A 26,936-nucleotide genomic window follows, 5' to 3' on the forward strand; every position below is an offset into this window, starting at 1 on the left:
TGAAAGCCTCACAGCCATTTTCCATTGTCGATGACTGTGGCTTTAAGGAGTTTGTGGCATTGCTTGATCTCACATACACTCTTCCATCCAGACGGGCTCTGAAGAACATGGTGGTCCAGAAATATGAGGAGGAGAAGGCCAAGACCAAGGATGTCATGCAGAGGGTCGAGGCTGTGAGCCTGACTGCTGATGTGTGGACCTCCATTAATATGGACGCATAATGGCAGTGACCTGCCATTATGTGGATGACTCTGCAAAGCTGGCCACAGTGCTTTTGGGAGTGCTGCCTTTCCCTGAAGCTCATACAGCTGCTAACATCACTGCTGCAATGAGGTCTCTCATGGAGGAATGGGGCACTGAAGGCAAAGTGACCCCGATTGTGACAGATGCAGGAGCTAATATGGTTGCCTCTGTCAGAAGTTTAAATCCAAGACATGCACTTTGCTTTGCTCATTCACTAAATTTAGTGGTGAAGAAATCTATTGATGCAACTCCTGGCCTACAAGACCTACGCACGGAAAGTAGTCACATTCTTCAAAACCAGCACAACAGCAAAAGAGAAGCGCAGAGAAGTGCAGGAGCAGATGAATCGTCCAGTCATGAAGCTTATTCAGGAGGTGGACACACGCTGGAACAGCACCTTCCTCATGCTACAACGCCTTTTCAAAGAGAGACAGTCAGTGGGGGCAGCTCTTGCAACGCTGAGAACAGACGTGAGACCTCTGACCTCTGACGACTATGAAACAGCCGCTGCATGCCTGCAATTGCTTGGCCCCTTTTACCAGGCAACAGTACAACTGTCCGAAGAGAAGAGAGTGTCAGGGTCTAAGGTTATCCCAATGACAAAAATGTTAATGTTATACTTGTATGACACAATGGGAAAAATAATCCACAACACAGCTAAACTCCTGGGACAGAACTTAGTGTCAGTGATGCAAAACAAGTTTGACACTACGGAGAACCAAACAGCATTGACCCTTTCAACACTGCTGGATCCTTGATTCAAAACAATTGGATTCTACAATCAAGTACAGGCACAGGCGTCAGTAAAACGATTGACAGGACAATGCTCACAATTGATAAGATACACACCTACAGAAGAACAGCCCTCCACATCAGCTCCACCAGCACCAGCAAATGGTGAAAATCCATCATCCACAGTTAATGTTATAAATAGGTAATTGATCAAATGCAGGACAATATCAGTTCAAGTAAAAAAGGATACAAATTAAAACCGTTTAGTACTGATGATTACAGTCATGTTTGTCTTTCAGGTATTAACCTGACAGAGATAATTATGAAGCAAGGAGGGCAAGGAATGCCACAGCGGATGCTACAGTGGAGGTGCAGCGGTACATGACTGATCCACCGCTGGCAAGATCAGAAGATCCACTGGCTTACTGGCTGAACCATCAAAATGTGTACCCTCATCTGTTTCAACTAGCGAAACAATATTTATGCACCCCAGCATCATCTGTTCCTTGTGAGCGAGTATTTTCCAAATGTGGGGAAGTTGTTAGCAAAAAAAGAAACCGGGTCAATCCAAAAACTGTTGAAAGAATAATGTTCCTCAATAAAAATCTTTGAGTGTTCCCCATCCCACATAATCACCCCCTACCAGAGCTACACAAGCACACCCAACCTATGCCATATTTTCCCAGCACTCTCCTCAATAACACAATACCATTCATCTTTATTTGTAAATAGAACATGATATTCAGTCTTAGTGTGAGTGTGTGTGTGTGTGTGTGTGTGTGTGCATCAAAGAATTTTCAAGATTAAATCAAATCCACGGCAGCCTTGCACTTCGCCAGTAGAGGTCACTGTAACTGAAGCTTCCAGTAATGAACCCATTTCCGAAGCAATTGGCTGAAAAGCTTCAGTGCTTCATAAACACTTCATTTGCCCATCACTAGGGGTAGCTACGAGCAGAACACGGATGGGCCGATAACAGACACGTAACATGAACAACGAACCCACAAAAAACACTGAGACAGACAGGGATATGTACACAGACACTAAATGAGGGAACGAGACGCAGCTGGGAGAGAAAGGCAAACACACAGGAAGAAACTAATGAATCTAACGAGACACACCTGGGGGAGAAAGGCAAAAACACAAGGGCAGGAAGTAGAAACAACAGAGAACAGGTAATTAACAAAATAAAACAGGAAGTACAAACACAACACAAAACATCTAACGAACAGGCAGATTGTTACAAAATGCATGCATAAAGCTGCACTCAATATTTATTAAATAGGCTATATGGCTCTCATGGAAATGCATTTGGAAAATATTTGGCTTTTATGGCTCTCCCAGCCAAAAAGGTTCCCGGCCCCTGTTATAGACGGTGAGTGAAGCCTCCTAAGGTTAGTCACATAGGAGGATGGTATCATTCAAGGTGAGCACCGTAGTGACAAGACTTCCTTTTCTGTGCACTGCTCATAGTTTACAGTCTGATTAGCAAATTAAGACGTGAGAATGGAGTTTGAGTTGAGAGATGATATCTATGTCTGGAAGTCACCAGTTTGATTTAAAAAATGAAGCGTTTATGACATAAAGGTGATGAGATAAATGGTGTGTTTTATCCTTAAAGCATTTAAACATGTTTTAGTAGAATTCCTAAATTAAATTAGGATCATGAAAATTAGCATACTATGTCTCCTTAAAATCAAGTCAAGGCACAAAGCAACAACAATCTATTTATCTGTAAACAAGACATTCTACAGCCATGTTAGCTCTGTTATGCTGTACTTAGACAGTGGTGCTTTGAACTAAATGCTAATGTCAGCATACTAACATTTGCTTATTAACACTAGACACAAAGTATCTTACAGCTAAGGCTCATAGGATTGATGTTCTGGGTGGCAGCATCTTCTGGTTTGGTGTTCAAACACTCAACCGTTCTGAAGAATAAAAACTTGAAGATGGCAGACGACTTGTCTGCAGAAGACAGAGAAAAGAGGAATAGGCTGTGGCCCGCCATGGAACAGGCATGGAAGAAAAACAAGCTGGCTTTTTTTTTTGTTGGTGGCTGTCCTTTTGAGAATGGAGCTGAAATATTCCCACTTTAGAGACATGGTGTGTGGTGGTGTTGGTGTGTAAGATTTAGCACGAGGTACAATCAGTACAGTTTACAATCTTACTTTAGTTTGACTTTTCTTTCTCTTCTCTCTCTTACACTAATGCCAGAGGTCATTATTTTTTTAAACAAACATTTACTCCACTTACAGAGAGGAGAGGACGCTGACGTTGTTCGCCGCTTCTCGGTCTGAATTACTACTTTTTTTTTTGCACAACTTTTTTTGCACCCCAGCAAGCTCCAAGTCAAGTGTTCATTTCATCTGTCTTTCATTCCAACTGTTAAACTTTTTTCTGCGGTGACTACCTCCACGGCTGGGATTTACTGGCTGCCCTCACTCAGCCAACGAGTGGCTGGTGGCTAACGCTAGCTGCTGCATCGCTCATTATGCTCACATTTTTAACTTCACAGCTTCTGCAACTTAGCAACTACGCCATTCCATCCTGCATCTCTGTTATACAACAACTTGGACTCTTACGCCGACGTCTGGTCAATCAACAATAAAGGTTTCTTCCATTTTTCCCCGTTTAATTGTGGGGTTTCTTTTAGGAAGTTTTTCCTTGTGCGATGCGAGGGTCTAAGGACAGAGGGTGTCGTATGCTGTACAGTCTGTAAAGCACACTGAGACAAATGTGTCATTTGTGATATTGGGCTATATAAATACATTTGATTTGATTTGATCATGCACAAACTCATCCTTGACAAAACCCTGGATTTTCTTCTGCTCACTGAAACCTGACAACAACCCAATGACTTCTTCCCCCTCAATCAAACATCCCCCCCTAGTTTTAACTACACCACTAAACCCCGCCTCTCCCGTCGTGGTGGTGGCGTTGCTGTTATCTACAATCAGAACTTCAGGATCACAGAACTCACCCTCCCCCCAGTACCATCCTTTGAGTTCCTCGCCTTCAAAGCCCTCTCCTCAATGACAGTTATTCTCATTTACCAGCCTCCTAAACCTCATCCCTCCTTCCTTTCTGATTTTACTGAACTCCTCACACTAGCCTCTTCCATCTCCCCATGCCTGTTACTGCTCGGTGATCTTAACATCCACATGGATTCCCCCACCTGCAAACTCTCAGCTGAATTCTTCACTCTACTGGACAATTTTTCGATCACCCAACATGTCACCTTCCCCACCCACGACAAAGGACACATCATCGACCTTGTCTGCTCAACAAACCTCCCAGTACTCGACCCTCTACCCATGCCCCTTTCCCCTCTCAGAGTACAATCTCATACAATTTACCAACAGCTTCACTACATCTACTCCTGCTTTATGCAACTCATTCCTCCAGGTGTTCACAGACAAAATCAACAACATTAAAAGCTCACTATCCTCTGTACCCCACCCAGAAGCCCCTACCCCAGCTTCCACCACTGTGCCTCTTCACCCAATGTCCCTGGACCTCCTGATCCCCCCTCCCCACTGCCGCCTCTGCCAGTTCAACCTGGTTACCCCTCAACAAACAACACACTTTTTATTTATATATTTGTGCGATTTTAGTTTTTTTAACCAAAAATAAGTCAATATAAAAAAAAAAATTTGATCATGATTTTTGGAAAGCATTCTAGGCAATCAAGTCCAGCTAAAAATCATCAGCTCACAGAGTCTCTGACAGCGGGAGCGGTTCAGATCAGGTAATCACTACAATATTTACACAGCTAAGAAAAGTGATTTAGCATTACGAAAGGTATTTAGGTAGGTTGCACATTAACATTAGTTGACGTTAGTTTAATAATGGTAATGTGCTGTGTTGCCAGATCTCACAAGAGTGTGTTACTGCGACAGAACAAACAAAGTGAATTTTCTCCTGATTAGATCATAGAATCGGTCCTAATGTTCACGTTCACTTCTCTTAGCGGAGTTAATAGACTGAGGACCTGCCTCGAGTCTCCAAAAGAGGCGTGGCAGTGGCGAAACCCATGTGATACGTATACAGGAATTTCCTTTCCTTTACGTTACAGGAGCCTCCTTTCTTAACCTTCTTTGATAAAAGCAAAATGTCATGACTCTGGATTTGGATTTTATTTTGTAGAGTTCACCTCCCTTGTGTCATGTTTTGTGTTTACTTCCTGTCATTGTGTGGTTTCGCGCCATCGTCAGCGTTCCAGCGTTCCAAGTACCAGTGTGTTTTTTTAGAGAACTTTGTTTATCCTCCTAGTGAGCGCTTTGAGTTAAGATTTTGTTTAATTGAAGTAAAGTTTTTTTCTTTACACTTTACATTTGTGTCTGGAGTCGTGCAATTGAGTCTTGCTTCCCTGTGTCCGAGTCGTAACAGAACGAACTGGCCCTTCGTACTTTAATGTCAAGAGTTCCAGCGTTAGTCCCGTCTTTCTGTTTCCTGTTTCCCATGTGTCTGATTCCCCGGCTTCCTTGACCCCGTTTCCGTGACCTGATACCGTCTCTGCCTGATCCTTGTCTGCTGTGCTGCTACACTGAAGATCTACCTGTGTACCGAACCTGTTTCCGTGACCCGACTCTGCCCCTGGATTATCCCTGCATGCTTTCTACGTTTGACTGCATACATGTGTACCACCGCCACTGCAAAGCTTCAGTAAAAACAGTTTATTCATTTACATTGTTCTGCCTCTGAGTCGTGCTATTGAGTCCCACCCTGCTTCTGTCTTCATCATACCGTTACACAAAATGGAAAACAGATTTAGTCGATAAATGATGACATGTGATTTAAATGTCCACTGAAGCTTGTGCTCAGCTGAAATGAAAAATATTCTCATCACTACACAGATCTGATGTAACCGTTTGCCACTCTTTTAATTAGCTCATCTTGTTGTGCCCTCTTCTTCTGCAATGTTTTCCGACTGGACAAATGGCGCCAGCTACTGCTTACCTCGATGAAAACCTCCTAATAATCTCATAATGTCAGTGGATGGAAACAAGCATTCATTCACTTTTTTAATTTGCCAAAGTTTTCAAAATTTGGTTAAAATGTATAATACATTTCCATGGAAACCTGGCTAGTGTTCGTAAGTAATCAGCAGTGTTATGTTTCCAGGAGTAATCCCATCAAACATGACTTTGTAATAATGAACTATTATGGGAATTTGATATTTCCTAAAAAATCTGAGTATTTAGTCAAATATTATTTTTGAAAGAAAAAGAGTTGTTGTTGTAGATAATGTACTTATTGTTCTAAATGTAATATCTAAATGATGAGAAGTTATCTTTAAACTAGAGCCAAGCCAAATGCATCTGCTTATGAAAGTTTGACAATTTTATTGGTATTTTAAATATATACTTTATATTGCACAATAATAGAAACTCCAGGCCAACTTCGGAAAACACATCATTTGGTATAAAATTCCATGATGATGGGTTATTAATTAACTATCCAGGTCAATACTTTTTTTTATTGTTTAGAGTTGTGAAGTCCAGAAAATTCCAATCCCCACATCATTATTACTGATTTTATGTTAGTGAATTTAGTTTTTTAACGACATATTTTTGATTAATTTGAATAATACCATTGTTTAAAATATAGGTTTTTGAAGAGCCGTTGTGAAACTCAGGCTCACCATTTTGGAAGTGACGCCATGTCTAACTCGGCTAATCTCAGAAAAGGGGCATTGTCGGTGAAATTGAGGCAGGCCTGGGTCACGCATCAAGCGGCGCGCGACCGGAGAATAAAAATTCACTCCACGTACAGTTGTCATGAATAGAGAAATTACAAATGTTTATTTCTGCTGTAAATTATAAGAACTGCAGTTTTTGGCACTTCTGCATAGCTTTCTCTTGGCCCTGCAGTGTTTCCGCTGAATATATTAACTCCAATGGTAGAAGTGAATGTGAACACAGATTATGACGCATTCTTTTGCCTTATAGGCACCAAAGTAAATATTTGATGTTTACTTCCGAACATTGTGACTCCTAAATAGCATTTTTCAGACAGAAAAAGAAGGAGAAAATGAACTTTGTTAGAGACAATTTGTCTTATTTATGTGTCAGCAACATAATCTCATGTGATCTGGCAACGCAGCGCTAGTTAGTCAAACTGTGTCAACATTTTAAACTAACGTTTGCAAACGCCCTAGCTAACTACTTTTGATAATGCTTAACATGTTTGTTAGCTGTGTAAATATATAATGTTACCAAAGTAAAAAATAAATACATTAGACACATGTATAAAACAAATTGTACATTTGTGTGTACCAATTATACCATTGGCGCAGATTTCAATGCACTATCTTTACTTATAGAGCATCTTTGATAATACACTATCAACAGAGAGAGCCACAGAAGTAAGACTGGATATGCCCCTAACCTTTGAGAGTAAGATCATCCCTCTCAAGAATACGTATTTTTGTTTTTTTCCCAATGATTGGGTTAAAATTGTTCAAATTTAATGGAAGTTTTGCCTTTACCACAAACCGAACTAATTTGACTACCTCTGTCTGCTATGCGTCACTAGAATTCCCCGCGCATGCGCATTTCACAGACCAGGAAGCATGCTACCGGTCATGTGACAATAACAAAACTCTACGTATGGCCACTGGTCAGACCACCCTCTAAACGTGTAACTTCTGTTGATACTGTATTTAAACTACCATTTGAAAAGCACAATGCGATAATTAATACAGCTACAAGAAGAATGTAAGTAAGTGGAAATAAATACAACTTTCTTTTCAATTCCTTTACCCAGCATTGCTAAACTAGCGTTATTCGAACTATGTTGTGCTGGTCTCAAGTCTATACCAATTTTATTATTTTTCCTAACATATTTCAACATAGATTGTTGCACATTAATCTGATGTGAACATATGTAGCTACAATTTTGTTTTGGATGTTTACCGTCTGTTTTCCGCTCACCACTGCTTACTGTGGCAATCGTAACGCAGGTCTCCCCGGCTGTTAATCACCGGGGTAAAGTGCAGCACACACGAAAGGTCTTTGGCCTCTACAGTTAGACCGGGATGGCGCCGCTTAAATTATGTGCGAATATTTCATGGCTGTTCACGGAGCTTCCAGACTTCAGTCAGAGAATCTACGCTGCTGCCTCGGCTGGCTTTCAGGCGGTGGAGGCAGCCTGGCTCTACGACTGCGACCTGCAGGAGCTGCAGAGAGCCAGAGAGGCTGCAGGAGTGGAGGTGATCCTCATCAACACCCCGCCCGGTAACGTTAACAACAGCATGGTCCACACTGAGGTTCAGGCAGCAGCTGTTCATTTTTAACCAGACAGTACTTTAATGGTTCGTAATAATTTGAGCATGATGGTGGTAATGAAAAGATGAATGTGTGTTGCAGGAGATGTAAAGGAAGGGGATCTTGGTCTTGGAGCTGTTCCTGGGAGAGAGGAAGAGTTCAGACAGGGTCTGGATCTGGCTTTGAAGTATGCAAAAGCTTTGGACTGCAAAAGGTGAGGCATTGTCAGAGTAAAGATAGTTTTGTATTGTTTTCACCCTTAAACCTCCCCCTGACAATATGTGTGGTGTACATCAAATTTGCTCGTGCATACTAAAGGCAAGGCAAGCTTATTGGTACAGCATCCTTCAAAAACAAGGCAATGCTCTTTACATAAGATATATAAACCCTCCTGTGTTGTCGTGGTTGTCCTCAGGGTCATTGTCCTGTTGCCAGTCTGAGCTCCTGAGCTCTCTGCACCAGGTTCAGCTCTGTACTTTGCTCTGCTCAGCTCACCTCCCACCCTGACCAGACCCCAGTCTGTGCCGCTGAAAAACATCTCCACAGCTTTGTGCTGCCACCACCATACTTCACTGTTGGGATGATCATATTGCACATGATGAGCGGTGCTTAGTTTACTCCAGACATGATGCCGAGAATTGAGGCCAAACAGTTTAATCTTGGTTTCATCAGTGGTTTTATGTGTCTTACACTGAGGAGAGGCAGTGATGGCTGAGCTTCTGGAAGTGTCTCCCATCTCCCCACAGGATCACTGGAGATCAGCCAGAGTGACCATCAGGTTCTTGTTCTCCTCTCTTACCAAGGCCATTCTTCCCTGATTGCTTAGTTTGGCCGGGCAGCTCTAGGAAGAGTCCTGGTTGTTCTAAACTTCTTCCATGTAAGAATTATGGAGGCCACAATGCTCTTTGAACCCTTAAATGCAGCTGAACGCTTTTTGTATCCTTCTTCAGATCTGTGTCTCGACATGATGCTGTCTCTGAGCTCTGCAGGCACTTTGATACTGTTTCAAATTTCAAATGAAATATGGAAAACTAAATACATTAAAATTGTAAAACAGAATATTGCACATTAAATAAACAAAATCTATATTACTGAGACAGCTATCTTTATGCAAGAGTTCATCTAGTTACAAAAGCAGGGTTTCACCTTTTTCAAGTTTGCATTTATGTATAAAGTATTTTCCACAAATTTCTCAGGATCCACCTGATGGCAGGACGGGTTCCCGTGGGTTCACACAGACTAGCGGTTGCCAAGGAGATGGAGGCCGTCTTTGTGCACAACCTAAACTATGCTGCTGATATCCTCTCAAAGGTAGGTGACCTTTGCTGTCCAACATAACAACTCCCAGCACTGAATTAAATGAAACTGGAATTTTTCAGAAAAATACCAGGACACTGAAGTTAAAAGTAGGATATATGTAACATTTAAACAAATGGAAGATATTTAAATATGATTAATTTACAGGAAGATAAGATACTACAAGATATATAATATACAACACACTACAAATATAAGTCTCAGGGAAAAACAAGTTCTTGAGTAGCAATTACTAGTTTGTAATTGAGTATAATTTGTGCTTTTGAATAAATTATTAATTCACATGAATTAACAGAACACAATCTCAAACAATATTCTAATAAATGACAAAGTGGTTTTACCTGGAAAAATCTCAAGTATATCCACATAACCAATTAAAATGAAAACAAAACTTGTTACAGAATTAGTAAGCATGACAAATTAAAAATAATAAATGAAAAGACTTCTGTTGTGGTTGCACTTATCTAAAAAACTAAGAACAATAATAGCATGTTTGAACTCTTCACATTATCAAATATATTGGATTTCCTGAAAGAAATAATGATATTAGTCATGCATTTACTATTTTATTTATTTAATATTTATGAAGGGAATAATGGTAAATGGACTTGCATTTATGCACCACCTTTCTACTCCACCGACTCAATGCGCTTTTTACACTGCATGTCAACATTTACCCATTCACACACACATACAGGGTGCCATACAAGGTGCCAAACTGCTCATCGTTTTAATGTAATCCTCACACACTCGCACACTCACACACCGATGGCTTTGCCTTCAGGAGCAATTTGGGGTTCAGTATCTTGCCCAGGGAGACTTCCACATGTGGACTGGAGGAGCTGAGGTTCGAACTCCCGGACGTAGAGCGGCTAGATGACCGGCTCTACACCCTCCGCCACACTGTGACTCAGACACTTATTTCATAGAGTCTGAGTGTATAGAGCTGGAGTCAGGAAGTGGTGTTGGAATTATTCAATGATGAACACCACACGTCTCCCGCTACAGCTTGGGTTGCCAGATCTGGTCACAGGTTTTGGGATCTCTAAATCCTTGTATCCTTGTATCTCAATGACCAAACCTGGCAACCTCACTGTGATGACAAGTCTTCTTCTTCACAAGTCAAAGCTGCACACAGTCACTGCACCCGGCTGTTGTTCCTCAACGTTGTTTTTTTTTTTTTGCAAGACAATATTTAGCCTGCATTAGATGGGTAATAGTGGAATGTAGAGAGGAAATCATGAGGGAGAGAGAATGGGGTATGATGTGCACCAAAAGTCCCTGGCTGAAATAGGGCATTGCGATCACAGTATATGGTCTTAACTGCTTGGTCACCATGATGCCCACAAATTGTAGTTTTTCCATTTCTGTTACATACAGCTCTACACAAACAAAGTACAATGTGTTAATGTAACAGACTTTTTTGGTTGCATTTCTCTGTAGTACATGGATATTGTAGTATTAATATACAGTGCCCTCCAGAATTATTGGCACCCCTTTAGTAAAAATTAGCAAAACAAGCTGTAAAATGTATTTTTATTGTTTATCTTCTTGGCCTTTCATTCAAAATATTCACAAAAACCTTACCTTTTCACTGAAGTAAAATTATTGAAAGAAAAAATAAATGTTGACTTTGAATAAATATTTTTCTCCAAAACATCTGTGCCACAATTATTTGCACCCTTAGAAAATCCTATGATTTAAATCTAACTGAAGTATATTTCCAGTCATATCTTACATCTTTAGGTTCACCTGTTTGATTAGGAACTCTTAGGTGGTCAACCATGACTTCCTGTTTCACTGGGGTATTAATATGAGGTGACACAGGCCAACATTCTCTTTGTCATTCTTCACTATGGGAAAGACCCGAGAACACAGTGATGATCTGCGACGAAAAGTTGTTGAGCTTCACAAATTAAGAAATGGATATAAGAACATCTTGAAACAGTTGAAAATGCAGGTCAATAATTAAGAAGTTTAAAGCAACAGGACAAGTTAAGAATCAGCCTGGAAGAGCACGTGTGTGTACATTGACGCCACACACCGTGAGGAAGATGGTTCGACTGGCACAAGAATCTCCAAGGATCATAGCTGGAGAATTGCAGAGGTTAGTTGAGTCTTGGGGTCAGAAAGTCTCCATAACAACCATCAGACGCCGCCAACATCACCACAAGTTGTATGGGAAGGTTGCCAGAAAAAAGCCATTGCTGTCAATTAACAACAAACTGAAGCGCCTACAGTTTGCCAAATGTTACTGGGACTTTTAATGGGACAGGGTTATATGGTCAAAATGACCAAAATAGAGCTTTTTGGCAACAAACGTCAAAGGTGGGTTTAGCGTAGACAGAAAGATAGCCATACAGAAAAGCACCTCATACCCACTGTGAAGTATGGTGGTGGATCTTTGATGTTGTGGGGCTGTTTTCTTCCAAAGGCCCTGGACATCTTGTTAGGATACATGGTATCATGGATTATATCAAATACCAGCAGATATTAAATGAAATCCTAACGGCCTCGGCCCGGAAGCTTAAAATGGGCCGTGGTTGGACCTTCCAGCAGGACAATGATCCAAAGCACACCTCAAAATCTACACAACAATGGTTTACTGACCACAGAATAAAGGTTTTTCCATGGCCATCACAGTCCCCGGACCTAAATCCTATAGAACATTTGTGGGATGAGCTGAAGAGGAGAGTCCACAAGAGTCAACCTCGTAATCTGTAGGATCTGGAGAGATTGTGTGTGGAAGAATGGTCTCAGATCCCATGCCATGTGTTCACCAACCTCATCAGGCATCACAGGAGAAGACTCAGAGCTGTAATCCTGGCAAAAGGAGGCGGCACAAAATATTAAATGAAGGGGTGCCAATAATTGTGGCACACATGTTTTGGAGAAAAATATTTATTTAAAGTCAACTTTGTTTATTCTTTCAATAATTTTACTTCAGTGAAAAGGTCAGATTTGTGTGAATATTTTGAGTGAAAGGCCAAGACGATAAACAATAAAAGACATTTTACAACCTGTTTTGCTAATTTTTACTAAAGGGGTGCCAATCATTCTGGAGGGCACTGTAGTTGTTGCACTGTATGTATAATGTGTTTCATATTGGTTCCAAATATATATGTGATTTTCTTACACCTCTGTGTTAATCAGAATGTTGTGAAATGTCAATGTTCCTCACAGGAAGGAATCACTGGTTTGATTGAACCAATCAACACGAGGATTACGGATCCCAGGTATTTTCTGGACTCTCCTCATCAGGGTAAGACACTGTGTCCCACTGAGACAACACCCACCAGCATGTAGACAGCACCATAAATAACCAGCTATTAGACAAAACCTACTGTCACTAACCAGCATGTCTACTGTCTACATGCTGGTTAGTGCCAGTAGGTGATGTCTATATGCTGGTTAGTGACAGTAGTTGATGTCTACATGCTGGTTAGTGACAGTAGGTGATGTCTATATGCTGGTTAGTGACAGTAGGTGATGTCTATATGCTGATTAGTGACAGTAGGGGTAATTAGCATGTAATACTCTCAAGACGTGTGACTTCTTGCTGTGGAGAACATATACAGTGTTTAATGTTCTTATTCATATTTTATTCACTTTGGAGTGGTAGAGTCTTGATTTGAGCTTCAGGAGCTGTTCACAGTGTGATGTGTTTAAGTATTGGTTTACATTCCTCTGAAATGAAGGCAAGATTATCTGGAGAACATTTCAAATTAGTTTTATGGTTGTATTGTTACAAAAAAATCGCAAAACCTCCAAATTCTGATGCCTCCCAGATTTCAGATTTAGTTGAGATCGATCAGGCCCACCGGCTGATTTATCTGATGCCGAATATTAACACATACAATATGCAAAGTTCACAAAGGTGTGTGTTGTTACTGTTGTGTGCTCAACAGATGTGATGCTGTACAGCAGTGTTACTCATTGCGCGGCTCGCGAGCCTCCTGCGGCTCGCCAAGCTTTAATTGGTGGCTCGCGTGGCAGTGGGCTAAATAAAGGGGTGATGGATATGATTATGGAGTCAATACAGATATTTCATAAAAACAAGCAGGGCTATTACATACGACCCATTAAACACATTGTTTGCTCTATTAGCCTACAAATAATATAAATAATATATAATAATAATTGATAAAAGATGCAAATATAGACTAGAAACAAGATATTTAAACTTGCTCGGCCGGAACACTGACTCACTGCGGAGTTGCCAGTTGTGGCGGTCTATCAGCACTACAATGGTGAATGTGCTCTTGGACGGGTAGATACATGGTGGGCTAGTATAGAAATAAATAAACGTAAGCTCATTACAAATATGTTAACTTAAGCATGCTTATGAATATGGACATTTGCTAAAAAATAATTTATATCACTAAATTTGAACATTTAAATTGGAGGATACTACGACCAACCTGGCACTTCATACTCGCGTTAGATCGTTTCACCATTTCATGCTAGTTAGCACGTGTTGCTACAGACGTGAAATGGATCGATTTCTTATTAAAGAGTTGCACCTCAGGTGGACAGAAACAAAGCGTGACAAACGAGGAAAATTAAGATTTGTCTTTGGAGCATCAAACCCCAGCGGAATCGAGAGGAAGATGCTGGAGATGTGGTTTGTGGACAGACAACAGCTGCTCCCGTTAAAAAAGAAAGGTACTGTGGGGTTTAGGAGTTCTGAGGACGCTATGACTGCCTTTCAAATGAATCCAGCAAACTTCTAAATGATTAAGATAGTATTTATTTAAAGTGATGAGGACAGCAATAATACTCTCAGCTGAGAGCACTTTCACACACCAAGTCCACAGTCCGAATCAATAAAGATCAAGTTAGCTGTCTGTTGGTAAAAGTGAAAGTGGTACAAAAACATCATAAACATTTTGCTATATTCTCCTCAGAAGTGCGTGGTCTTCTCTCATTGGTCCACGTTGGCACGGTTACGCCCCTTGGAGGGCTGCGTTGTGACGAGATGGAGGTGGACCTGAAACTCACATGTAGAGAAATGCACCCGACGTGTTTTACATTCATAACTAATATAGTGCTCATTATACATTCTTGTGCAGAAACACATGTTGTGCAATAATACATAAACAAAATACATGTGATAGTCATCAAGTGTGAATCAATACAATCAGGAGTTTATTTACTTCACAGTACTCATGCATATGGCTCATACAAGACGAGCAAAGGAAAATTCAAGACAAGTGGACAGAGGAATGTGTATTTGTCCTCCACGAGTCGAACCCTTTGTGCTTAATGTGCAAACAAACCCGCTCTGGTTTCAAGAGAAGTCATTTGGAGCGGCATTTCCAAACGACGCATCCAAAATTCAACGAAACATACGCACCTGGAAGAGAAATTATTAACAATAAAATAAAAAAATAGAGCAGCTTTCTTCTGTTTCTGGACAACAAAGGCTCAAACACAGGACAACTAATACAGCTGAACGATTAACTCAGGCATCTTTTGAGATCGCATGGATTTTGGCTCGGGCAAAGAAAACCTTCTCAGACTCATAAATTGTGAAATATTGTTTGCAGAGTTTGACAACATCATCCCAGTATTAAAATAATCCTGTTTTTAATGAATGTATTGGTTGGCTGCATTGCATATTGTATGTTCTGGGTGGGATGACAGATTAATAAGCAAACAGGCTTTTTATGACTGGATGTAGCTTTTCATACTTTGTGGTAAAAGTGGCTCTCCTATTGACTTTGTCCTGTCAATGTGGCTCTCACATAAAGAATAGTGAAGACCACTGCTGTACAGTATGAATACGCCAGTGTTTGATCTTATTCTTTGTTATTTTTTTACCATTTCTCTTAAAGGTAAATACAACTCATGTCTGGCATACAGTATATCTCAAAAGTGAGTACACCCTTTAGATTTTTGCAAATATTCTGTTATATCCTTTCAGGGGATAACATTATCCTACTGAAACTTTGATATAACTTAAAGTAGTCAGTGTGCTGCTTGAATAACAGTATAGATTTATTGTCCTTTGAAAATTACTCAGTACACAGCTGTTAATGTCTAAACAGCTGGCAACAAAAGTGAGTACACCCCATAGTGAACATGTCCTAATTGTGCCCAATGATGTTGTTTTCCCGCCCTGGTGTCATGTGACTCGTTAGTGTTACAAGGATTCAGGTGTAAATGATAAGCAGGGCTGTTAAATTTGGTGTTTTGGGCACAATTCTCTCTGAATGCTGGACAACATGGCACCTCATGGCAAGGAACTCTCTGAGCGGCTGAAAAAAAGGATTATTGCGCTTCACAAAGATGGCCTTGGCTATAAGAAGATTGCCAACACCATGAAAATGAGTTGCAGCACAGTGGCTAAGATCATACAGCGGTTTTCCAGGACAGGTTCCACTCGGAACAGGCCTCGCCAGGGTCGACCAAAGAAGTTGAGTCCACGTGCTCAGCGTCATATCCAGAGGTTGGTTTCCAAAAATAGACGTGTGAGTGCTTCCAGCATTGCTGCAGAGGTTGCAGAAGTGGGATGTCAGCCTGTCAGTGCCCAGACCATACGCCACACACTGCATCAAATCGGTTTGTATGGCCGTCGCCCCAGACAGAAGCCCCTTCTGAAACCGATGCATAAGAAAGCCCGCAAACAGTTTGCTGAAGACAATGAATCCAAGAACATGAGTTACTGGAACCATGTCCTGTGGTCTGATGAGACCAAAATAAACCTGTTTGGGTCAGATGGTGTCCGGCGTGTGTGGCGGCACCCTGGTGAGGAGTACCAAGACAAATGTGTTTTGCCTACAGTCAAGCATGGTGGTGGCAGCATCATGGTCTGGGGCTGCATGAGTGCTGCCGGCACTGGGGAGCTGCATTTCATTGAGGGACACATGAATTCCAATATATACTGTGACATCCTGCAGCAGAGCATGATCCCCTCTCTTCGGAAACTGGGCCGTAGGGCAGTTTTCCAACATGATAATGACCCTAAACACACCTCCAAGATGACAACGGCCTTGCTGAAGAAGCTGAAGGTTAAGGTGATGGACTGGCCAAGTATGTCTCCAGACCTAAACCCAATTGAGCACATGTGGGGCATCCTCAAGAGGAAGGTGGAGGAGTGCAAGGTGTCCAACATCCGTGCGCTCCGTGATGTCGTCTTGGAGGAGTGGAAGAAGATTCCAGAAGCAACCTGTGCAGCTCTGGTGAATTCCATGCCCAGGAGGGTTAAAGCAGTGCTAGATAACAATGGTGGTCACACAAAATATTGACACTTTGGGCACAATTTAGACATGTTCACTATGGGGTGTACTCACTTTTGTTGCCAGCTGTTTAGACATTAACAGCTGTGTACTGAGTAATTTTCAAAGGACAATAAATCTATACTGTTATTCAAGCAGCACACTGACTACTTTAAGTTATATCAAAGTTTCAGTAGGATAATGTTATCCCCTGAAAGGATATAACAGAATATTTGCAAAAATCTAAAGGGTGTACTCACTTTTGAGATATACTGTATATGATGTCTCTCTAGCTGCCATGAATTATGTTTCAAATCGCCCTAATTTGTGTGTCTGCAGCAGCTGCAATACTGGAGAAGGTTGGGAAGCCCAACATCAAGCTGCAGATGGTGGGTGCTTTGGAAATCTGTCTTAGCTGGAAAATAAAAGAACAGAACATTTGATAAAACTCAACCTGACTTAACAGATGTCTGAACTGTTTCAGGACGTCTTTCACTGGCAAATAATGGATGGAAACCTGACACAAAACATACACAAGTATTTTCCTATAATTGGTAAGTAAGATGTGAACAGTCTTGGTGACCTTTGACCTGATTTCATCCAGGCGTCATCTCTAGAGGCACCTCCTCTCCCCCCAATTTACTCTTTCACTCAAACCTCTTGTTGATTCCTAATCCTCCTTATGCTGCATGTCTGAAGAATATAGTCGATTAGAAAATCAATTAAACTAAATCCCAGCTGATGCTGCTAAATCCTCCTTTGAATCCGTGACCTTTAGATATTGAAATGAGTAATTGTTAAACTATTGAAGTAGACTTGACGATGTGTTCAAGTCTTGTGTTTCCATCATTAACATGGGTATCCCCCTAAAAGGAACAACAACCTCCACAGTGTGTATGTTTAAAGGATAGAAGATGCTAGGTTGTACTGTAACAATGCTTGCTACTTTATTAAGTTGGAAATGCTGCATTCCAGACCTTTGAATTGGAGACACCGACGAGATAAATCGTGGACATGTGTTTACTGCTGCTGTTGAGTATGGGCGGGCAGCCATGTCTACTTAATGTCACCATAAAAAGGAAATTTTGAAAAACGGTGGGAAGTGACAGTAAAAAGACAATCACAATGTCACTGGCTTATATTTGACTGCAGATTTGTAGAAGCATTAATTGTTATTGTTCCACTCCAGGGCAGCAGAACAAGCTGTTCAAGCAATTATTAATATTAGTATCACTTTATAAAGTTTAAATAGATAACACCTTTCACACAGTGGAGTGGTGTTTATGTCCACCTGGTGAATGTAAGGCCAATGTTCAGTCTTTTAGCTCTGGTTTTGGTCTCTACCAACTTCTGAGGGAAATATCTAAATGATCCGCTGTCTTCACCAGCTGGTTGCTAACTTAGCTAACTGTTAAGTTGTGTCCATAAAACCAAATCACGGAGTTGAAAGAAGCTAAAACGAAGCGTGTGTCGAGTAATCGCGGAATATTTTTGTGAAGCGCATCGAGGCTTGTGTTGATGACGTTCGAAGCCGGGTTTGGCGTGCGATTCGAATTATAAGGGGGGAGCGAACCGCAATTGAGCCCCCTCATAATCAACACTTTATATAACTGGGAATGTGTGGGTTGTTGTCGTAGTATGCATTGTTGCTGTTAAGTTGTTGGTATTGCGTTTGTATTGGATCATTATGGAGCCAGCCAACTAGCGAACCCTTGTTATGCACGCCAGCATCATCTTTCTTGTGAGTAAGTAAAGATACCAAATCTAAATCTGTTGAAAGAATAATGTACATCCAACGTGTACATTACACATCCCTGGTGGCGCAGCTCGTAGAGCAGGCGACCCACATTCAAATGCTTGCCGCAGCGGCCCGGGGTTAGAAACAGACCTGCTGCTATTTGCTGCATGTCATTCCCCTTCATCTACTGCCTGTCATTGAAGGCGTAAACAGCCCACATTTTCTTCCAGGAACTCTCTTCTCAATAACACGTAATAACACAATCATCAATCTTTATTTTTAAATAAAACATTGTAATCAGTCTTATATGTGTGCGTCAAAGAATTTTCAGGGCAAAGATACTTTAAATCCACTGCAGCCTTGCACTTCGCCGGTTTGACATTTATTGTCCACTTGATGACACAGTAGAGCAAATGAAGCACCATGAAGCTTCAGCCCATGAGCGAACCAATTGGATTGGATGGAAAGCTTCAATGCTTCATGAAGCTTCATCTCGCCATCACTACTAGCAACAATAATAATACATGATTCTTAAATCAAAAATGAAAATAAGAGCCTTTGTCCCACCTTGATGAAGCAACAGGAGGATGGTGAGTTTGACTAACTGGTTATTCACTTCAGTTAGTGCGCGACAATCACCTTTTTCTTTCAGCGTTTGTCTTAACCTCAGCTCCCATTGATGACGTGGATCATTCACTAAACTAAATGTGGAAGAGGTCAAATAAGAGATGTGGCAAGCTCATGCTGTTTAATTGGTCACTTTGATTTCTGACAAGGACATGTTGGATGAAACATGTAAACATGTGGAACTATAGTGATGTGAAGCAGAGCGCACGCGCTGCATAAAGGCCCAAGTTCATGAGTCGTCCTCTTTCTCAGGTCATGTTCAGGTTGCTCAGGTTCCAGGCAGGAATGAGCCCGATAGTGCCGGAGAGCTCAACTCCAGCTATCTGTTCAACTTGCTGGAAAACCTCGACTACCAGGGATACATCGGCTGTGAATACAAGCCACTGGGTGAGTGCGATCTTTATTTCATTAGTTATGGCGCACTATTAGCAAGAATACATGTTTCTAATAGTCTCTCTCCTCTTTAGGCTCCACAAAGGAGGGTCTTGGTTGGATCAAAGATTACTGCACACGCAGCAAGTGATGATCAGTGTCCAGTCACACAGCTGTTTGTTTCAAGTGTTCTGCTTAAAGGCAGGCTCGTTAACTTCTTCCACTAACAATATTTGTACATTTAAGTGTATTAATTTATGACTTAATTCTACTGTAAAACATTTTTACTATGTAGATATTAAGCATTTTACTAAATTGTGATAATTATACAACCAGACTCGTTTCTGCACCCAGTGCTGCTGGATATCAGAGAGGATGCAGGTTTAATGCACATCAGCATTTGCCTCACTTTTCAGAGCCGGAGTCTTGATTCTGTCGAAATAATGCAAAACCATCATGAAACCAAAATATATGAAATAATTCTGCCATTTGGTTTCAGATTGTTTTCTCTCAAGAGAACACATGACAAGTGATTTACAGAGAACAAGTATGTTGCAGCAGACAAGAAAAAATGCAATTTATTTCAGTTAGCCAGATGTCAGGAATTGAAAATCAAGACAAATCAATGTTTATCAAATAGAGCTCAGTGATCCATGTATGACAAACATACTTACAATGATTCTCATACATCCTACTGCTTTATTTAGCATTTCATACTGTATAAAGTGTTCTGTATATACATAATATACATAATACAGTAAGAGACAGTGCAGTGTTTATAACTAAGGGCTAACTCGTTCACATTTTGCACCATGAATATCCAGTTTCAGACTGAATTCTCTGAGCAGTGAGAACGCCGCTCTGCTTCATATTTCTTCATTTTACATCCACAAATAAACATTCAGTTTTCTTCCTGTGAAAATGTGTAGAAATCTAAGGCTGCATGTCATATTGAAGGTATTGCAGTGGGTATCAAGCCTTCCTGTTTGTTGTGAAGTCACTCTTATCTCATGCCCTCTTGTAAATGAAGGTATGATTACCAGCTGCACTGTTTCAGTCAAACTCATCACCCTGAACATACTTTGGAAACACTCGGCTCTGATGACTTGTGGCATTCTATTATGCAAATCACCAAAGTTAATATGACCCATTTTCTTTCTTGTGAAAGGAAATTTCTGTCACACTTCTCCAAACGGACTCAGGCACTTTCCCTGCATGACATCAGGAGTGTTTCCAAACATCCTGTATGCAGAGCTGATGGAATAACAACAGTATCACTTCATAAGTTTGGGAATAAAAAAAAAGAAGAAGCAGGAAATAAACAGAAAGGCACTTCAGGGCAACAGATATATGGCAGTGGTGTTCAAGTGGGTTTGACACTTTTGAAAATGTAACAAAGCCGTCCCAGCTGTCTCACACTCACAGAAACACTGATATGGTATGAAGAGCTAGGAAAATGCTCTCAGAAGGCACAAGATCTAAGATGATGCAGACTTAATAATGAAGCCAGAAGTGTTCATTGTTGGTCGCAAATCACAGACTACATGGCGTTACATTTCAGTGTGAAGCGTCAGATTCAATCCAAACTGTTGATATACATTGAAGGTATTTGTCTGTCAAAGAAGAGAAAGGACCACAGCAGCTTCTTCTCTCTGGTAAAAACCAACATATTTCCTTCAGCAGCATGTCATCAGAATATGTGTCGGAGCACAGAACAGGACTCTCTCACACAACCTGATCCAGCAGCCTAGAAGCATCAGACAGATGGACCAATCTCCTCTAATTAACCCTCTGTGCTCGAGCTCTTCAAACAGACGTGATCCCTGAAACCCTGAGGACCCAACCCAGCAGGGTTTACACTCCGCTACAGGTCTGACTGAGGAGATCTTTGATTTTGGTTTCATAACACAAGCTGCATCTTTAGTCAGCCAATCAAACATGGCAAATGACTGTGTAGAATGAGTCCTCATTATGGAACATTAAACCTGAAGGGGGTCTGGGATGCTGCGTCACCTCTACTTTTCCAAGTTTGTAAAACTTCATGCACAGTCCTGATTAATTACTATGAAGCAAACTGTCGATGCGATGGATCACCTGCTGAGCTGCATTGGACAGATCCTGATGATCTTGTCTCTTTAAGAGATTACAGTTAAAGTAACGTTTCACTCATTAATTCTGTGTCCTTTGCTGTCTAAAGGCAGACAGACATGAAGCCCAATTGTAACTGATTGGTCTCCCTTGATACATTTTAGAATTGGCCCCGAATTCCTGCCAGATGGGTTGTTATTAGACGTTCACTTTTAGGGCGGGGGTCTTCTTTGAATGAACTCTATTGGAAGTGTCAATGGACACAACAGACTGGGGATTGTGTGGACCTTCCTTTAGCAAAGGAAAGGAGATAATGCCGTCCCACACTTCCTTGCAGCAGCAACATTTAAAGCGACACCCATTTGACAGGAATCCTAACACCATTGAGTTTCTCACTGTGTACTAATTTTGTGTCTTCTACACACACGTTAGGAGCCATTTAGTTTGTAATCAGATTTCTTCCCCAATGGTTTGGGTGAGTTTGGGTTTCTGTCAGGTCCCTTCAGGTTTGAGTGCATCCTGTTTATTGCATAAACACAGTCGCATCACTGTCTACTGGGATGCTGTTCTCAATACTGCTGCATGATAGACAGGTAACTGAGCTTGTGCTGTAGCTGCTGGCAGAGCATACTGGCAGGAGGTCTTCTGTTTCCCACCACTGCTGCTTCCTGCTTCCATGTGGGACACGGCTCCGCCCTATAACAGTCCTGTCCAGAGGTTATAGCAGGCGGTGTTGATGACAGACTCCAGGTGATGATACATGGACACCAGCTGGGGAGGAGGGCTGCTGCTGGCCTGCTGCTGCGAGGGCAGTGGCTCCCGAAACACAACCTTTAGGCTCTGTAGGAGGAAGAAGGGAAAACAAACAACACTGAGATGTTTCCACAACTATAGTATAACAATATAAATCATATCAGTATAATTACTCACTGTTTTTCCAGCTTGGGTGTCCAGAAAGACCAAGACAAAGCAGTCAGTGAACTTCTGGTTCAGAACAGCCTGAAACCAATATGACAGACATTAATATACATTAGATGGACATTTAAAAGCAGGGATTCATACTTTTGATCGTTAACATGATGTAAATATAGGAAACACTTTTTTGGTGACAATGAAAAGGTCAAATGTTACAACCCTGACAGCAGGTATAGGTATGGATCAAACAGCAAAGTGTGCAGAGCTTCTGGCTCGAGATAATACTTTCGTCCTCAACACAGAAACAATGGGCTGGATAATTGAAGTGGTGGTTACTGTAAACTAATGTCCTGACCATACAGTAATATTTAGTATATATTTATGTTAGTCTGGTGATCAACAAATCCCATGTGTCCATGAGTCCCACCAACAAGGAATGCATCCTAACAGGTATGTGTGTGTGTCCCAGCCTGATTCATCTTATCGCCATGTTCTTTCATGACCACAAACACACACAACTCAAGGAGGTCTCAAGACTGTGCTAATAGATGATGAGGAGCAGAAAGGGAACATCCAGAGTTCTATAGCACATCAGTGAAGTGATGTAAAGTTAGTGTGATTTGACCAGAACAAAATACTACACTACCCATGAGTCTGTGGTTGTTGCTATGGGGACTCCAGCCAGGGCTATTACATCAGAGTTCTAGTGCACAGAAAGCAGTGAGAAACAAGCACTACACCATAGTGAACTGGTCTAAACTGGATCAGCAAACACTCAATGCACACGGACCAGTTACAAAAACGTATACAAATACGTACAGCTAATGAAGGATCCCATAATAATCCCTTCAGTCCTTTTTAAACACTGAGCTCTCACCGTCTTAAAGTGACTACTCTTTAAATAAAATTATTGTTCCCAGGTTTACATGCAGATGCAGAGAAACACTGAGGCTGACCTGGGGGACTTAGTGAAGCGACACTTTTGCAAACCTCCAATAAAGTCTAACCGCTAAACATACACATAATCTGTAGTTGGTCCATCAAAGTCCGTGTTGATTCTGACCATGCTTTATTTGCTCTCATGTAAAAAGAGCATCTTCTCACCAGATACTGGATGCCGTTGTCATCAAAGTGTCTGCAGCTCTGAGGGAAGCGGTTCAGCAGGACTTTGATCAAACTCTGGTACCAGGCTGGACTCATGGTCAGGAAACAGTCCTGCACAAACACATCACACACAGTCATCACAAACCTCCTGCTTCACCAGCACATTCAGTAAGTCAAATATTACAATTAGTTTTTTAATGGCTGAGCTAACTGTTTAAATAACAAAGTGTCAGGAACAATCCCTGTGCAGTAAACATCCACTGTACCTGCAAATGATACATTTTCATTATATTTTCAACATGTACAGTTGTGGTCAAAAGTGTACATACACTTGTAAAGAACATGTACGTCATGGCAGTCTTGAGTTTCCAATAATTTCTAAAACTCTTATTTTTTGTGACTGAGTGATTGAAGCACATACTTCTTTGTCACAAAAAATATTTATGAAGTTTGGTTCTTTTATGAATTTATTATGAGTCTACTGAAAATGTGACCAAATCTGCTGTGTCAAAAATATACATACAGCAATGCTAATATTTGGTTACATGTCCCTTGGCCATTTTCACCTCAATTAGGCGCTTTCGGTAGCCATCCACAAGCTCCTGGTTGAATCTTTGACCACTCCTCTTTATAGAATCGGTGCAGTTCAGCTAAATTTGTTGGCTTTCTGACATGGACTTGTTTCTTCAGCACTGTCCACATGTTCTCAATGGGTTTAAGTAAGGACTTTGTGAAGGACATTCTAAAATCTTAATTATAGCTTGATTTAACCTTCCTTTACCACTTTAGATGTGTGTTGGGGGTCATTGTCCTGTTGGAACACCCAACTGCGCCCAAGACCCAACCATCTGGCTGATGATTTTAGGTTCTCCTGAAGAAGAATTTTCCATTTACTTTCTGTAAAGCACCAGTAACATTGGCAGCAAAACAGGCCCAGAGCATAATACTACCACCACCATGCTTGGAGGTAGGCATGGCGTTCTTGGCGGTTAAAGGCCTCACCTTCTCTCCTCCAGACATATTTCTGGTCATTGTGGCCAAAACGCTCAATTTTGTTTGATCTGACCACAGAACTTTCCTCCAGAAGGCCTTTTCTTTGTCCATGCAGCAAACTTCAGTTGAGCCTTAAGGTGCCGCTTCAGGAGCAAGAGCTCCCTTATTGCATGTTAGCCTCTCAGACCATGCCGATGTAAAACACGCTTGACTGCGGACACTGACACCTGTGTTCCAGCAGCTTCTAGTTCATAGCAGATCTGCTTTTAGGTGGTTCTCGGTTGAATCTTGACCATCATGACCAATGTTCTCTCAGCAGCAGGTGATAGCTTGTATTTTGTTCCTGGTCGTGGAGGTGACACAACTGTGCCATGCACTTTATACTTAGATATTATACTTTAGATCTTGGGACCTGTAGATGCTTTGAAATGGCTCCAAGTGACTTTTTCCAAGTCAATTATCCACTTTTTCAGATCCGTGCTGAGCTCCTTTGACTTCCCCATTGTAGCATTTGTGGCTGAGTGTAATGATTGTATCAAATGAGCCCTATTTAAATGGAGTCACTGTAGTCAATCATAATCACAAGAAGTTAAGAGGCTATGCCACAAAGCTACTTTGATTGACACAACTTTCTACATTACCAAAATGAATCATTCATGTATGTATGTATATTTTTGACACAGCAGATTTGGTCACATTTTCAGTAGAACCATAATAAATTCATAAAATAACCAAACTTCAAAATTATTTTTTTGTGACAAAGAAGTATGTGCTCCAATCAGTCTATCACAGAAAAATAAGAGTTTTAGAAATGATTGGAAACTCGTGTTCTTTACAAGTGTATGTACACTTTTGACCACAACTGTACATATCATTACTGTCAAATATAAATCGAAGCACGCTGTATATACAGCCATATCCGACGGCAGTCACCCAAAGGCGGATGGAGTACGTAATAATGTAATAATGTTACCGTTCAGGTTAGCCAAGTAAAGGTTCATTTTGGGATGGTGGCTGACTGTCAAATGAAAGGCTTACCAGTTGTGGGTCGATCTCCCCCACCGAGCGGCTCTGCACAGCCTCCAGCAGCTCCTCCAGCTCGCTGAACGACAGCTTTGTAAGCTTCAGTTTGTCCAGAGCCAGGTGCTCTCCGTGGAACAGCCTCCTCCACAGGTTGTCCCTGCGACAGTGACCCATGGCCTGCTCCACACTGGCCTGGATCTGTCTGCGGGCTGACACCACCTCATTGTTGAGCAGAGGGAACAGAGGGGAAGGGTAGAGCAGCCTCTGAGCCTCTGCTCCACCCCCTGCCAGAGGGTAGAACTCATTGCCGTCACTAGGAGCTGTTGCGACTGCAGCTTCAGACGGTGTTTCCTCCCAGAGGTCCTGTTCGGCACTGCGTGACCCGCAGGCCTCTGCCCGATCTGTAGGGAGTCGGCCACCCAGCTCAGCAGGATCACGGGGGATCTGAGGAAGCTTCTTGAAACGCCGCATGTCAGCAGTGAGGCGGGGGAAGAGCTCCCTCTGACTCGTCATGATCACATAGAACCGCAACCTACACATAAAGGAACATGAGAGTTTAGAAAAGTGTTCATTGCTCCTTGTGGTTAGAGGTGGACCGATACATCACATATGTACAGTTAAATAGTTGTGGCTACTTTAACCATCAATCATCCTGCATAACAGCAACGTCTGGTCATGACACAGGAATTCAATTTCCTTTTATTTCTCAACATTCTTTTGAGTCAGTTGCTTCAAAGACTTTATTATTAAGGGACCTGAATAAGAGTGAGTTTGCTAACACTAGCCACCATAAACTACAGGTTATACAAGGACAAGTAAGACAGAAGCAGCATAAGCTCAGACGACTGAATTGCAACATTGTATCTTTTCGTTGAAGAATTCTATGAACCTTTTATTAGTGAGAGGCAGAATATATTATTTATTTGCTTTCAATAGTGACATATTCCCACTGTAATGTTCATAATACATGCTTACCCACTCTTAAGTACTGTTCACATCTTCCTCACAGCCAGCCTGATATTAGATAGTTCAGGCTCATATCTATGATGTTATTTGAGAGTTTAAGATATTTGTTTTTTGGTCAATATCAAATTGTGTCATTTATTCCGTTGTATTATTTGATTCATTCATAATCTTTGGATATATGTTCATTTGCAATAGCAACTGTAATATGTTGGTAGGTTCAGTTATAGTTACAATGAGTAAAGCTTACACAGGCACTTTGGGCAGTTTAGGAGTCCTACAGGAGGGGACGCAGGAGGGGCACAGGCCAATATGGACAATTGATATCAA

General features: G+C 41.3%; 2 protein-coding genes across 5 annotated transcripts in view; one reads left to right on the forward strand and one right to left on the reverse strand.

The window, feature by feature from the left end:
- The first annotated feature begins 7,553 nt into the window (after positions 1-7,553).
- Positions 7,554-20,430, forward strand: hyi (hydroxypyruvate isomerase). 4 transcript variants are annotated; one of them, XR_003832190.1, is made up of 10 exons: positions 7,554-7,701; positions 7,943-8,216; positions 8,349-8,460; positions 9,443-9,557; positions 12,747-12,825; positions 15,401-15,440; positions 17,123-17,172; positions 17,268-17,337; positions 19,401-19,535; positions 19,616-20,430. XR_003832190.1 is itself a non-coding variant. In XM_029430429.1 (9 exons), exons 2-9 carry the CDS (start codon positions 8,018-8,020, stop codon positions 19,669-19,671), a joined length of 816 nt encoding a protein of 271 aa, XP_029286289.1. In that variant the 5' UTR covers positions 7,554-7,701; positions 7,943-8,017; the 3' UTR covers positions 19,672-20,430. The 4 variants fall into 4 exon arrangements, 3 of the variants coding, with proteins under 3 accessions (XP_029286289.1, XP_029286291.1, XP_029286290.1); XM_029430429.1 differs by lacking the exon at positions 15,401-15,440; XM_029430431.1 differs by lacking the exon at positions 15,401-15,440 and having other exon boundaries at positions 17,126-17,172.
- szt2 (SZT2 subunit of KICSTOR complex) overlaps positions 20,073-26,936 on the reverse strand; it is a 91,824-nt gene continuing 84,960 nt past the window's right edge. Inside the window, exons 47-50 of the mRNA XM_029429540.1 lie at positions 25,659-26,175; positions 23,628-23,738; positions 22,539-22,607; positions 20,073-22,448 (exon numbers count right to left, since the gene is read on the reverse strand). Coding sequence (XP_029285400.1) covers positions 22,305-22,448; positions 22,539-22,607; positions 23,628-23,738; positions 25,659-26,175 — 841 coding nt within the window. The 3' untranslated portion in view covers positions 20,073-22,304. The remainder of the gene's footprint in view (positions 22,449-22,538; positions 22,608-23,627; positions 23,739-25,658; positions 26,176-26,936) is intronic.

Source organism: Cottoperca gobio, chromosome 4, assembly GCF_900634415.1.
Source record: "Cottoperca gobio chromosome 4, fCotGob3.1, whole genome shotgun sequence".
Classification (NCBI taxonomy): Eukaryota; Metazoa; Chordata; class Actinopteri; order Perciformes; family Bovichtidae; genus Cottoperca; species Cottoperca gobio.

What these genes read in the sequence shown, in the direction of transcription:
- hyi (XM_029430429.1), top strand. Translation starts at nt 8,018, where the DNA reads ATGGCGCCGCTTAAATTATGTGCGAATATTTCATGGCTGTTCACGGAG. An exon ending in CCTCATCAACACCCCGCCCG is followed by an intron (nt 8,217 to 8,348) that starts GTAACGTTAACA and finishes TGTGTGTTGCAG; the next exon opens with GAGATGTAAAGGAAGGGGAT. An exon ending in CTGCTGATATCCTCTCAAAG is followed by an intron (nt 9,558 to 12,746) that starts GTAGGTGACCTT and finishes TGTTCCTCACAG; the next exon opens with GAAGGAATCACTGGTTTGAT.